The sequence below is a fragment of the Nipponia nippon genome, unplaced genomic scaffold, assembly GCF_047370975.1.
Source record: "Nipponia nippon isolate SJK-2023a ecotype South Korea unplaced genomic scaffold, ASM4737097v1 scaffold_3, whole genome shotgun sequence".
NCBI classification, from domain to species: domain Eukaryota; kingdom Metazoa; phylum Chordata; class Aves; order Pelecaniformes; family Threskiornithidae; genus Nipponia; species Nipponia nippon.
The window spans coordinates 69,340,881-69,354,188 of NW_028262347.1; the positions used below are offsets into that span (position 1 = coordinate 69,340,881).

Below are 13,308 nucleotides of genomic sequence, written 5' to 3' on the forward strand. Positions count from 1 at the left end.
ACACAGTGTGACTTATTAACATAATTCTAAAGGCATAAGATCTCAGCCTATAATTGGAAAAAACAAGCTAGATCATTAGTTAGGCTAGTCTTCAAGACAGTTGGACCTAAGTAACTTCATCCTCAGATACTTAAAAGATTGGCTGAAGAAATCTCAGAACTTCAAGTAGTTTTTCTTCAAGAGATCCTGAATGGGGGGTGGGGTTGGAGCAGAAGAATTATAAGCTAGTCAGTTCAACTTCCATTCTTGGAAAAGTGCTGGAACAAATGATTAAACAAACTATATGACTGCAAGATAAGAAGATAACTAGCCAACATAGATTTGCCAAGAACAAATCACATCAAACCACCCTTATTTTCTTCTAAAAGGGGCTGACAAGACTTGTAGATGGGAGAAAAGAAGTAGATGTCATATTCTTTAGTTTTGCTAAGGCTTCTGACTGTCTCTTGTAACATTCTTATAAGCTGGCTAGAAAAACATGGTCTAGACGATTGGGAGAGAAGTTGATCAGACCCTTTATGTGGAGAGTAATGATGGCCCAAATGAGGTTCTACAACCCAAGGGCCTGTCCCGAGTTCAGTTCAGTTCATTGTTAATGACCTGAATGATGGAAGAGGAAATATGCTTATTACATTTGCAGATGGTGTGAAGCTAGGAAGGACAGGAAGCATGCTGGAGGGCAGCATTAGAATTCAAAGAGCTTTTGAGGAACTGGATAAATGGTCTAAATAAAACTGAAAGTGCCAGGCTCTACACGTAGACAGGAATAAACAACTCACAAATAAAGGATCTTAGGTGACAGCTAGTTAGGTAACAGTCCTTGAGAAAAGAATCTGAATCTTGTGATCACAAACTCAACAGGTGCCAACAACATTTTGCTGTCTTCCAAAAGGCAAGCAAGTAGTGAGATTTATAAACAGTGAAAACATGACCCTTAGTCCAGTTATGGGTTTCTTCTAACTGATCAGTGAAAGCTAACCAGAGCAAAGCAATTGTTTTATTCTGTTCACCATGGATAAGATCTCAGCTGGGATATCATATGTCATTTTGGGTGCTCTGCTTAGGAGAAGTGGGGCTGACCTGGAAGGAAATTAGAAGCGCATGGTGAAAACAATGCTAGTAGGAAGCAAGAACTAAGATTGAAAGAATTGTGGTCACTTGAGCTGGGAAAGGCAGGAGAAATATCTTCAAATGCATGAAAGCCTGTTACAGGTAGGAGGGGAATGATCTCCATTATGAAGAAGTAACAGATTTAAGATTCACACCAGGGGAGAATTTTCTGATGGTGAGGCTAGAAAAGATCGTGAAGATGGCTGTGGAAGCCCAGCATCACTGAATGTTGTTAAGAACAGGTCAGAAAAATATCTGCCAGAAAAGGCTTAGGTATAATAATTAGTTGATCCTGGTTTAGCAGAGGCATGAACCAGAGGGCCTTTTGTGATCCTTTCCTGCTCTGCTGCATTTCTATGATTATGTAACAGGCTGTAATAGGTAATAAAACACATTGTCTTCAATTCTATGATTCCTAATAAATGCCTGATAATAGGTTGATGTGATAGGGTAAAAAAAGACACAATAGTTCATTTTAAATAGATGGGCAAGGGTTTCAGACAAGCAAAAAGGAAAACTGTTCATTGCATTTGATTTTCAGTACAAAAAATGCCCACATTTGCTATTCTTGTATTCATCCATGTTTATAGCACACTTATCAGGAATAGAGTGTGGTTTCAACACCATGCAATACTGTTTTAACATTGCCTGGGGCAGATCACTCCGTCTTTAATCTTCCCAGCACCTCTATAGGCACAGGCACTTATTGGACACACATCCCCAGTTGCTAAGGGGTTTGTGGGAGTCTTTAGTCAGAAGCACAGATTAAAACAGCTGGCTTGGATTTGCAGACCGTTACATTTTTTTCAAGTGAAGGTACAGTCACCTGCATATCAAATTTCAGCCTACTGATAATAGAATTGTGTTTTAGTTACCTTCTGCGGATAGCTTAGAAATAGTCCGGCGTGTGAACTATACGACAAAAACTACATCTACAGTTTGTGTCATGGACATTTTATCTGCAGCCATGCATAGGATTAGAGTGCAGAAAATTAAGTAAAAACACTTTTAATTCCTCCTGCCTTGGGGTGCCAATCCCTGGCTTGGCATACTTTTGAACAGAACCTAAAATTTGAATGGATGGTCGGGTTTTGTCCGGTCTCCTATTAGAAATGCAAAGGAACAGCATCTTGGTTATTTGCCATTGTATGATGCTGTTTCTAACTAGGCCTGTTCTCTAAATTGTGTATCAATTCTTTGTGAAGAGTGAAGTTGATCTCTAACAGTTCACAAAATTACCTGACCACTTCTTTTAGAGTTCATGAAAATCAACCATGACTCAGATGCAGTAAAGTTTTGTAAATCCCTTGTTACAGCATATTTACCATAGTCATCTATTCCATTTTGCCGTATAAAGCTCAGAAACACTCAGGCCCTCTCAGAGGTGATGTGGCATGTCATATCTGCCTTGTCAGTTTTGGGGAACAAGGCTCCAAGTCTTTCCTTGGCATTAGCAAGAAAGAATTTCCCAGTACCCACACGTACACCTGTCCCGTTCCCTTGTGGCCATCTGACCAGTCCAGAATCCTTCTGCTGATTGCTGATGGGTCCAGCTGTGGTACAGGAGATGCTGTGCAGCCATATACGGCCCATCTCGGAACACACCTTTTCTTGCCCACTTGCATGTGGATCTATTTCAGCTGTGCTTTGAGTGAAGCATCCTATTGCTTCTTAGATGCAGTCAGCTGGTTCTACCTATTTTCTGTTTATGATTTAAGCTGTTAATGCCTGTGACCTTTCCATGGCTGCGTACTATTCCATCCTGTGAAAACATCCTTCACCCTAACCCAGTGTTCAGAAACAATCTGAAATGGTCACTTCATTTGTTTTCCCTTTATTCTTTCAACCTACGTTGCTCAATCTCCTATTTGTTTCTGCTGCTTCAACCAGTTTTCTCAATAACCTCTTCTGACTCTATTTGCTACACAGTGTTGCTCTTAGCCCCCAGAATACTCTGTGTACTTGCAGCTCATCAGATTACCTATCCTCTTTGTTGGAAGGAGAGACTAATTCTTGCAGAGATTTGTATACACTAGAAGGATTATTATGATGATATGTTTATTATAGGAAGACAGGGAACTAGTCTTGCAGTCTAGTACAGAAACAGACAAAGAATTCAGAACGTCAGATGAAGGTAAAAGCTTGGGATGATTCATGGGAGGTTGAAGCAAAGCAATGTCCTTACACAAGAGTTCTGGTCTTTGTACAGTAAAAAAAAAAAAAATCCTCATCATCGAATTTCTCACTGATGCTGCACTGTAGCCTGTGTGTGCTTACAGCTTCACAACCAAAGGACATCACCATTCTAATGAAGATGACAAGTCAAGATGACAGTCCCAGATTTGAATTTCCTTGAACTTTAGAAGAGTTCAAACCTAGATCTGAACTTGGCAGCTCTGAGTCATGTTTCTTTATGATTTCATGGCAAGCTTGACTAGAAGGGTCACTTTTTAAACATAAATATACCTTAGGTATAGAAAACAGTCAAAGAACGAGTGTTGGATTGCAGCCGATGTGCTGCCCAGCCCATCTGTGAATACCATGTTGACCTTTGCTTCTAGGAATGCTGGCAACTGTGCAACATACTGTTTCTATATGCAGGAAGATAGCTTAGGTAGTGACCTGAGCTAAGGCTGTAATGATATTATTCTTTGCGTATTTGGGCCTCAGTGTTTCCTTTCTTCTGTGCCCTAGACCCTACTTTAAATGAAAAATATTTAGAACATTATCTATGGCTGAGGAACTGAACGTGTTTTCCAGTCTGAAGGTATCTGGTTGCCAGAGTCATTAATATATTCCTTGCTGTATGGCAGACACAAGAAAAAGAGGAGAGGAACAGTGTTCTTTACGGTCTTTATGGGGTTGATCCTTCTGCTAGGAGTCCGTTTTCCTGAGATGTTGCTCCATAACCATTTGAAAGTGTTTTATTAAGCATTCCTCCAAGTAAAAGAAAAAGAATGATCTAATAGTGAAGGCACAGAGCAGGGACTCAGAATACTAGTCTAGAATACTATTCAGCATACTAGTACTCACTCTCTCAAATACCCTATGTGATCATGGGCATCAGTATTCTGGACTGTTAAAGAAGAAAAATAATTTCTTTACCTCACTCGTTGTCAGCCCACTCTGAAATCTGTAGATAAAAGGTGCAAGTGCAAAGTATTGTAATATTATATAAATATGAGCATTAACACCAGTTTTACAAGTACTATGCACAAAAGTACTTCTGAAAGAATGTTTCTTTAACTAATAAAGCCTGTAGAAAGAGCATTATAAAGTATATTACAACATAAAATTGAGCTGTTAAAAAATAGTCTGTCTTAAAAAGTACAAACTCTATGTACCAGCTCAAACATCTATCCAAAAATCTATGAAGTGAATTTGAGCTGAACTCTTGCTACTAGAAGTGTAAAGAAAGAATCCTATTTGCATGCAATAATGGCATGCATTGAAAAGGCCACTTTTCTCCTGTCTCTGACATCTAGATTAGGATCTGTGCTGATTCATCTGTTCTTCCTGATGTGTCCGTTATCAAATCAAGTACAGTACCTGACCCTAAAGGAACAGGCTCTTTCTGGAATTTACCTCACTTTATGGACTCAAGATAAACCTTTTAATGAGAGTTTCCTCCTTTGCATTGGCTGGAAGATGAATCAGTTGCATCTAACCTGTCAGGCTCCTTTCTTAAAATATTTTTTCCTGTCTTGCTGATTAAGTGAGAGGATTGGGATCTTTAAAATAGCAAAATCTTATCATGTCATTTACAAAACAGCATCTGACTTCAGCAGGTAGAAGAAATCCTCAAAGGTGGAAGGTTCTCTTTCACATACCACTTAGCCCGCATCTTTGTCTTTTATTCCTTGAGGGTGCTCACTGATCTGCACAGTGCCTGGAGATCTGCTCCATAGGCATCAGGTTCAAGAGTCTCAGCCTTCTTCCCCTCTTTTCAATCTTCCCCCCACTGAACTATGAAAGGGGACAATTTTAAGAATTTCTGATTGGTGTAAGTCAAAGTGCCCATGCTCCATGTTTGCTCTGGAGCATACATGTGCTCATCCAGACACAATCCCAGATGTGGCAGTGGCTCCATGGAGAGCCTTCCAAAGAGGAGAAAAGCAGATCTTGATGAACTGGAGGAATGGTCTGAAGAAAATAAGATGCAGTTCAATAAGGATGAAGTCGAAGTGCCACTCTTGGGAATAATCAGCAGCACAAATGCAAAGAGGGGAGTGACAGGCTAGGCAGCCGTTCTGTGGTAAATAACCTGTGCTTTGTGCAAATCAGCAACTGATGGCAAATTAATGCCAGAGTGTAATGAAAAGAAGTGCCTATGAAGGACATTTAAACAGGAAGATAGTATTGTAAGATATAAGAAGTAATCCAGCTCTCCACTGCACCAGTAGAAACTCAACTGCAGGTTAATCCTGCAGGTAATCTGAAAGAAAGTAGTGAGAATGATCAGAGACCTAAGGAACACAGCACCTCAGGAAAGACTGTTGTCGTTTTGCTCTAGAAACCAGAAATCCTCGCAGAGGCATAATAATGGTTCTCAAGTATGTAAAAGCCTTCTGCAAGAGGAAGGGAATTCTCCGTTTTCTGTGTCCATGGAAAATAAGAATAGGTAATGGATTTAGACCATAGCAAGAAAGGTTCAAGTCAGTCATCAGAAGAAGCTTTTTTTGTAGGAGGGACAGTGAACCATCTGAGGAGACCATTGTGAGGATATTGTGCATGTACAGCATTAATGGTTTTACAGAGAGACTAGATCAATGTCTGCCAGGGCAAGCACTGGGCAGTGGATGCTGCCTTGGAGAAAGGAAGTGGACAAGGAACCTCAAGCTTTCATCATCCTATTTCAATAATTCTTAGTTTTTATTTCTAGTTATGACAGAGACAAATGCCCCAGCACTTCAGAATGGGTTGTGTTTTGCATTAAAAGACAAAAATGCTTCTTGCAGCAGAGGAAGATGAGGAAGAACCTGAGATGCCTGTCGGCCCTCGGCCTCGCCCCATGTCTGAGCTGCACCTCAAGGAAAAGGCTGTGCCCATGCCTGATGCCAGTGCTTTTTTCATCTTCAGTCCTAACAACAGGTATTTAAGAGACTGCTTAGCTGGAACAAGGAGGCGGAGAGCAGGTACCCCTTCCATGCTGGGCCCCACAGGTTATGTGGTGTAGAGCTCCCTTCTAGCAGTTGATATCAGAGACCTCCTTTGACTGGTCACTCCTTTAAAGGCCCTGGCATGAAATCCTCATGAAAGCACAACAGTAGGGAACCCCCTAACATTATTCAGTGGGAGTTCATGGCACCTGCAAGGCTGATTGAAGACACAAATCATGAAAGCTTCAGAAATAAGGGACTTGGAGGCAAGTCAGTAATTGGAATTTCTCAACATATTCAGGTCCAAATGGCAAGCAAGCCATCATGCAATCAGTCAAGTGTGAGGTAGGAGCTTCCTGTCCTAATGGCTGCTCAAAATCCACTCCCAGTAGGGAGTTCACGTGTCTCTGCTCATTCTTACGCGTCAAGGACGAGCATACAAGAAAAGGGAGGAGGATGAGGGTCCATAGCTCTGAGGGGAGACTGAGAAGATTAATTCTTCTCTCACACTTTTCCCTTTGGCTCCTGCAGTGTGGCTTCACATTGCCCTACCTGTCTTTCCTACACGGATGTGTGAGACCAATACTGTGAGTGGCAGGCTGAGCTATGACACAGGGGAATATATCTTTCCAAGGGTGCAGAAGTGAGCTCACTGCCCAGTGGTCTGTGCAATACCATCTCTCCTCCACATTGGGGAATTGGCCTCCAAACACAGCCCCAAAGTAAGGCAGGGCTCTAGAAGTACATCTGAATTCAGAGGCAGTCTTTCCACAGCAGGGCTAGTGCCACTCCTCCCTGGGTATGTGCAACAGGGAGGGACTGATGATAATTGGGACTCATGGACTCTAATGCCAGCTTTGCCACCCACCCACTGTCGCTTGTTGAAGAAGTAAATTAACCTCTGCAATCATCTGTAAAATTGCTGTAATAGTGGCTTGGAGGCTTAACAGCCAAAAGTAGAGCTAAATAGATTAATGAAGTGCCTCTAGAATTATGCATAGGACTGTTATGAGGTTTAACTCCTCGTATCCTGATAACAGTGTATGGAAGGTGCTGTAATGGTCTCCAGTAAATACACTGCTGTTTGATGGGAGACTGCTACTTGTTTACTTACTAGTTTCCCACTAAGAGCACCAAGCGCTTTATATTACAGTGATGTTTAGGAGATGCCCTGCATGGCACGATGTCCTCCCAGAAGCCCTTTGCAAATGCCAGCATGCCCTGTATCCATTTGGCCAGATTTGTGTGCTGTTAGCAAGGTAGCTCCCCCATTACTCCTGCTCAGTGACACTCCAGTCCCAGTTCAGAAAGACATCGGCCACCCCGGAGCCTGTTTCTACTGCTTTTCCCCCTAAATGAATGGGGAATGTTTCTGTGAATGAAAGCAAGGGATATAATTTTGGGTTGGCAGGTTTCAGACCACATCTAAATCACAAAAGGCTCCGTCACGAGGGAGTGACTGTTCTCCATTCAAACGCACCAAGCGTGAGTCCTGCAGGCAGCCGATCACTCTGTGTGCATCACTGCATGACGTGGAGAGCCAAGGCTGCCCAGCACCCAGCAGGGCCAAGCACAGCTGCCTGGGCCCATCGATCTCCCTGCTGCTGAGGCAGGGGGAAGCTGCTCTGCAGAACAGCCCTCCGGGGCCAGTCCTGCTGGCAAAAAAGGAGGGGGGAATGTTTCCCAGGTCTTGCTGTTTTCTGAGAGATAAAGTTATTCCTCTCCTCTCTCTTGCAGGTTTCGTGTGCACTGCCATCGAATCGTTAACGATAACATTTTCACCAACCTGATCCTATTTTTCATCTTGCTCAGCAGCATCTCCCTGGCAGCTGAGGACCCCGTCCGACACCTCTCCTTTAGGAACCAAGTATGCTTCCCATCCTCCTTCCCTCGCTGTGTATTGAAAGTGTGGTACAAACAGATCATGAGTTGAAGCCAGGAAAGGCAGAAAAGACTGCATCAGAGGCTTTGGGAGTGACTCTCTTCCCTGATTTGTGCTTTTGTAGGCTGCGTGTGAAATCATTGGGCTTTGCAGGGAACATGAGTCAGTGCAGAATTTGGCCTCTAATTCATTTCAGAAGCATGTGCAGGGCAAGGAAGGACAGGAGGATGAAGCGAAATTATTGTTCCCTGGGATTAAGGCATTAGAAATGGTCTGTAGAAACATTGATTGGGATACAGATAATTCTAATTATTTGCAGGTTCTCCTGTCGCGTGCTTTCTTTTGAACTAAAAAGTTCAGGGCCTGATTTTTACTTTGTTCACACTGGTGTAAATCAGGAGTAACATTCTTGAGTTTGATGCAGTCACTCTGGGGGAAATTGGTGTCATCAAGGTTAGAATCAGGCTATTTGAATGTAAACTGCAAAGCTATCATTAAATTTGAGATAATCCTCAGAAAATATGCTGTGCTCCTCTCCTTACCAGCCTGGGGGGAGAAGAGGAAGGCGTTCAGCACGGAGATACATTCTCACCTTCTTTCCTGACCATTCTGATTAGCCTTTTGAAACGTTCAGTGCTCCCTTAACTTTCCCAGTGATTGTTTCCGTTAATCTGGGGTCATTGCAGAAATCAGAAGAGTCAGTAGTCATATGTGAGACTTCTGATCTCTGCTGTCTGCAATGGCATTTTGGTGCCATTATGCTGGAAGAGCTTGCTAGGCTTAAAGAGTCGGACAATTTTTTGTTGTTGTTTAATAATAAAACCTTAATTTAATGCTCAGTGTTCTACCTCCCTGAAATATCCTGACCCGAGCATGCATTTAAACACATATGTGCGTGCAGAGAAGGTGTTAATGGAGGTTTATTCCTGAGCTTATCTCAGAGCTGCTTTCCATTTTGTCCTGAAGTAGGGTGCTAAATAACACAATCAAACCTGTGCCTCCAATGACCCACTAGTACACGGCTGAGTGTGCCCACCATGTAGGGATAAACGTATGTCAATATGTATTAGCACTGCAGCATGATGTCAGCTGGCATATGGGCTTCTGACATGCCACAGAAGCTGCTGCAGAATCTGTAGCAGAGACATTTAAATGAGAAAAAAAAGTAGTCAAAGCTAGTTGTCCTGGATAAAAGGGCTGAAGGTTTGGAGCAAATTGTTGTCTTGTGTTTTTGAAGCCACTGATGCTGCATGAAAATCTGTGTTTAATTTTTGCAGGTACAGATGTTTAAAATGTATCATACAAGGGGACACAGACAAGATGTTTGGGTTGCAAATGTGGTCTGCCTTTACGCTTTGACAGTAGAACAGTAAGATTGTGTCCTGCCCTGTGCCCACACAGAGGCCTGGGAGGGAAAGAAAGAAAGAAAGAAAGAAAGCTGAAAGCAAACCAACTGCCTTTACCTTCCCTCTGGGACAATATAATCAGGCATTAACCTTTGCACAAGGACTCGTGCAGACTAGTGCTGCTGTTGATGCAAACTGTCCCAGGGCAGGAAGACAGAAACAGAAAGAACACCCTCCAGCATGGGCTAGCAAAGAGACTTGGAGGCTGCTTCTGTTCCGGCGTGGGCTAGCGGCGGCATCTTTGTCTTTCTTGTGTCACACAGGGCTCAGGCAGCAAGTATTTTGAAGTGCTTCTCCAGCCTGATTTAACAGCCTTTAAAGCGCAAGCAAGTCCTAAGACTTTATGCGCTCACAACATTCTCCTGTTTGCACCTTGGCAAGGTGCTCATTCATTTTAATATATTCTAGAGTAAATTCATATTTAGATAATAATAAATATGCCTGCTGATAAATGATACTGCCTGTACAGGTGGAGCAGTGATCATTTTCATTAAGCATGATTTCATCTATAAGAGACGTCTTTACTAGCTGCAGCTTTGGGGCCAGATTCACCAGTATGCTCTAGCTGCTTTGCAGTGCTCTGGTGATGTAAAGCAGCTGCAGGTACAGCTTAATCATCTACTTTAATCAAGTTTACGGCTGCTTTATGTTGGTGGAGTCATGCAAAGCAGCCTGAGAGTACCCATGAATCTGACCCATTGATTATAAAATTATTCTGTTGATATAATAACCAAATGTCAGGACCTACAAGGCAGCAATGCAAGGGGACATTTCCAGTTATAATGTGTGTAAATTAATATAGGATGCAATTGAGATCTGTCCATCCTTGAAATGGCCCTTTTTGAATTCTCTAAGTTGCAAAAACTGATAGAGCCCAAGACAGCCTTGAAGAAGCGAGAACAACTTGGGGTCAAAAATTGAGCAGTGACCTGAAGAATTTTAAGTTACACAGTAGCAGTAAGTGATACATCCCCCTATTTGACATTCAGTGTCTGCAAATCAGTCCAGATTCGGCTCATGCTTAAATAGTGCAATCTAAAATAACCCTGTAGTTTGCAGTAGCTACCCCACTGCCCATGGCATACCATGCTGTCAGAATCTAGCCACCTATAAATCTGAGTTAGGGTATGGGCATTGAGATACAATAAACACCTGTGGGACGGGAGAGGACAGTTTACTGCTCTATGTTTATTAGTGTTTTAGCAGTAAAGATTTAAATTTCACAAACGATCAGTTTTCTACAGCTTCCATATATTGACCTTCCGGTTTAGAACTTGGTTAAGCTAAAAGAACAGTAATCCAAGGGCATGATACTTTTGATTTTCACCATTTGTAGTGTAGATAACACTAAAATGGCTTGGGATACTGGAATACGTTGGAAACAAAGAGAGTTCAATTCTGGTCCCATTAGTCAATGAGAAAGTTCCCATTAGCTTTTGTGGGATGTCAACTGATCAAAAGACGTTTCTGTCATTGATGCTGTTACTTTGAAAATCACTTTACGCTTCCAGACTTGCTGTTGCCTTCTGTGACACTCTAGGGCCACTTTTTGTGGCCTGTTATGCATGCCAGCAGTATCCCCATCACTAGGTCTAAGTTCATGGGAATGATGAGTGTTTCAGCTTGCCTGTTATCCAGGGTGCCAATAGAAAGATGCAAGATTTAAATTAGGCACCTTTAGCACACAACTAAATTATGGTTGCAATACAAGAGCTGGGATTCTGTTCAATTGGCAGAGTCTTTGTTATTCATGCTAATCCAGGCCAAATCAGGGTAGAGAAAAAAAGTGCTAGAGCATGAATTTGCAGTTTGCTTTTCTTCCTTTGCAAGAGGCACAGACAAGCCAGAATGTAAGTTAATAAGAAGGAATCTCATGTTTTCCACTGAGAAATCAGGCATCCTTGTATTCTCAGTTAGGAAGTCTATTTGGGAAAACCCTTTAATTGTCTGTTCTTTATCAGATTTAAAAAAAAAAAAAAAGCTGAAGAAAATCCTACAACAACAACCAAAATGTTATTTTGCCTCTAGAGCCCTCATGGGATTGTAACTCAGAAAAGATTTCATGTAATGTGCTTCTTGTCCTCTGCGCCAGTACCTTCATTGCATTCAACAGGACGTTGTTACAAAACCATTTGCTATATAGTCCTCCTTGTTCCCTTGTTAAAAGGCATATGTATTTGATTTTGAACTGTGATTTCCCATTCAAGTGATCAGTCACTGGTCTACCCTCCCTGCTCCTATTCCCTTTTGTTTTTACAGATTCTCTTTTATTTTGATATAGTTTTTACTGTCATTTTCACCATTGAAATTGCTCTGAAGGTAAAGTGCCCATCTTCTCTACCATTACATGTTCACAAGCTTACTAGTTTTCTGCCACTATCTGTTGCTAACACACACACGCCTGTTTGTTCCTGGGTCACATTCAGTACCACTAACCCGATTGTGCTTATTTTTCAGATCCTAGGCAATGCAGACTATGTCTTCACTAGTATCTTTACATTAGAAATTATTCTTAAGGTAACAAATCTGAGCAATACACTTGTTTTCTCCTTTCTTTCTTTCCTTTCTTTCTCTCTCTCTTTCTTTATCGCTCTCTTTTCCTGTCTTTCTCTCTATCGCTCTCTTTTTCTGGGTTTTTTTTTTTTTACCCATTATTATCTCGACACTAAGGATTGTTTATCTTTTCATTTTATCGTTTTGGTAGTTGCTTAAAAAGTCTTCTGTGAAATTTTGATAGTTAAACTTGTAATTCAGAGCCTATATCAAAACAATGCTGCTTAGGAGATTCGCAATGAAGGGATGATCCTGTAGGGAAAAAGTAAGAGGGGACGAAGAAAAAGGCCATCACCCCATAAATTTCTCTCTCTGCCCTGGCCAATCTTTCCAAAAGAGGATTTGTTTTCTGTGCAAGGAACCCTGAGCACATACACCTCCTCTTACACGTGCGGCAACCCAAAGAGAAGGTCTCCATTCTGCACAAGTCATGAGGCTGGGCCAGAGGGCGGCCGATGACTTCTGTAAGGTTACAAGGTGCACAGTCAAGTAGGAGACAGGGAGCGCAGTGCAGAAGCTCACTTTTTACGTGTGGAGAGGTAACCAAGAGTACAAATCACTGAAACACCAAGGACTGTAGCTGCAAATGAAAATTGCTGCATCGCCTGTTTGAAACCCAGCTTCCCGTTTCCCAGGAACATGCTCTATACCAAGGGAAATGTGCAGGGGAATGGTTTAGCTCAGAAGAAAATAAAAATAGGCTGCCTTGTTCTTAACTCTAATTTTCCCAAATTGGTAGGCTAATAATTTAAATAACAGCAATTGAGCAAAGTTCTAGCTTTCTAAATGCTAGGTTCACTTGGCAGCTTGGATTTTTTTCTCAGCAAGCTAGTTCTAAGTGCTGGCAGGCAGTACCTTAGAGTTGCTCAAATCTCACAGCTCAAGACCCTAATAACAGTATCAATGCTGAATGCTGGCAAGCAGGGTGGCCCCTGCATATTTTTGTAGAGAAATGTGCTTTCTGATATGACTTAAAATCACCAAAGCCATAATGTTCTCCACAGAGGTGTACGTTTTATGCTTCTGTGCAGTGTGCATCTGTGTTTACACAATAAATCTGAACATGCACATACCAAATGGCTGATCAAAAAGGCCTGTCAAAAAAGGAAAACATCTCAACAGCAACATTTAACAATAAAACTGTAGTTCAAGGCACCTGTTTGAACTTACAATTACTAATTCTGCTCCCACTGAAGCAAACGGTAACACTCGTAATGACTTCAGTGGAAGCAGAACCTAACCCAACCCACTGGCGTAT

General features: G+C 41.9%; 1 protein-coding gene across 29 annotated transcripts in view; it reads left to right on the top strand.

The window, feature by feature from the left end:
• CACNA1C (calcium voltage-gated channel subunit alpha1 C) overlaps positions 1-13,308 on the top strand; it is a 487,583-nt gene that overhangs the window by 387,383 nt on the left and 86,892 nt on the right. For 15 of the 29 annotated variants that reach the window (XM_087765421.1, XM_087765445.1, XM_087765446.1 and 12 more), the window contains exons 19-21: positions 6,069-6,201; positions 7,947-8,076; positions 11,757-11,816. In XM_087765421.1, coding sequence (XP_087621547.1) covers positions 6,069-6,201; positions 7,947-8,076; positions 11,757-11,816 — 323 coding nt within the window. Of the gene's footprint in view, positions 1-6,068; positions 6,202-7,946; positions 8,077-11,756; positions 11,817-11,954; positions 12,015-13,308 lie in introns of all 29 variants that reach the window. The other 14 variants (XM_087765420.1, XM_087765423.1, XM_087765438.1 and 11 more) reach the window with 2 other exon arrangements.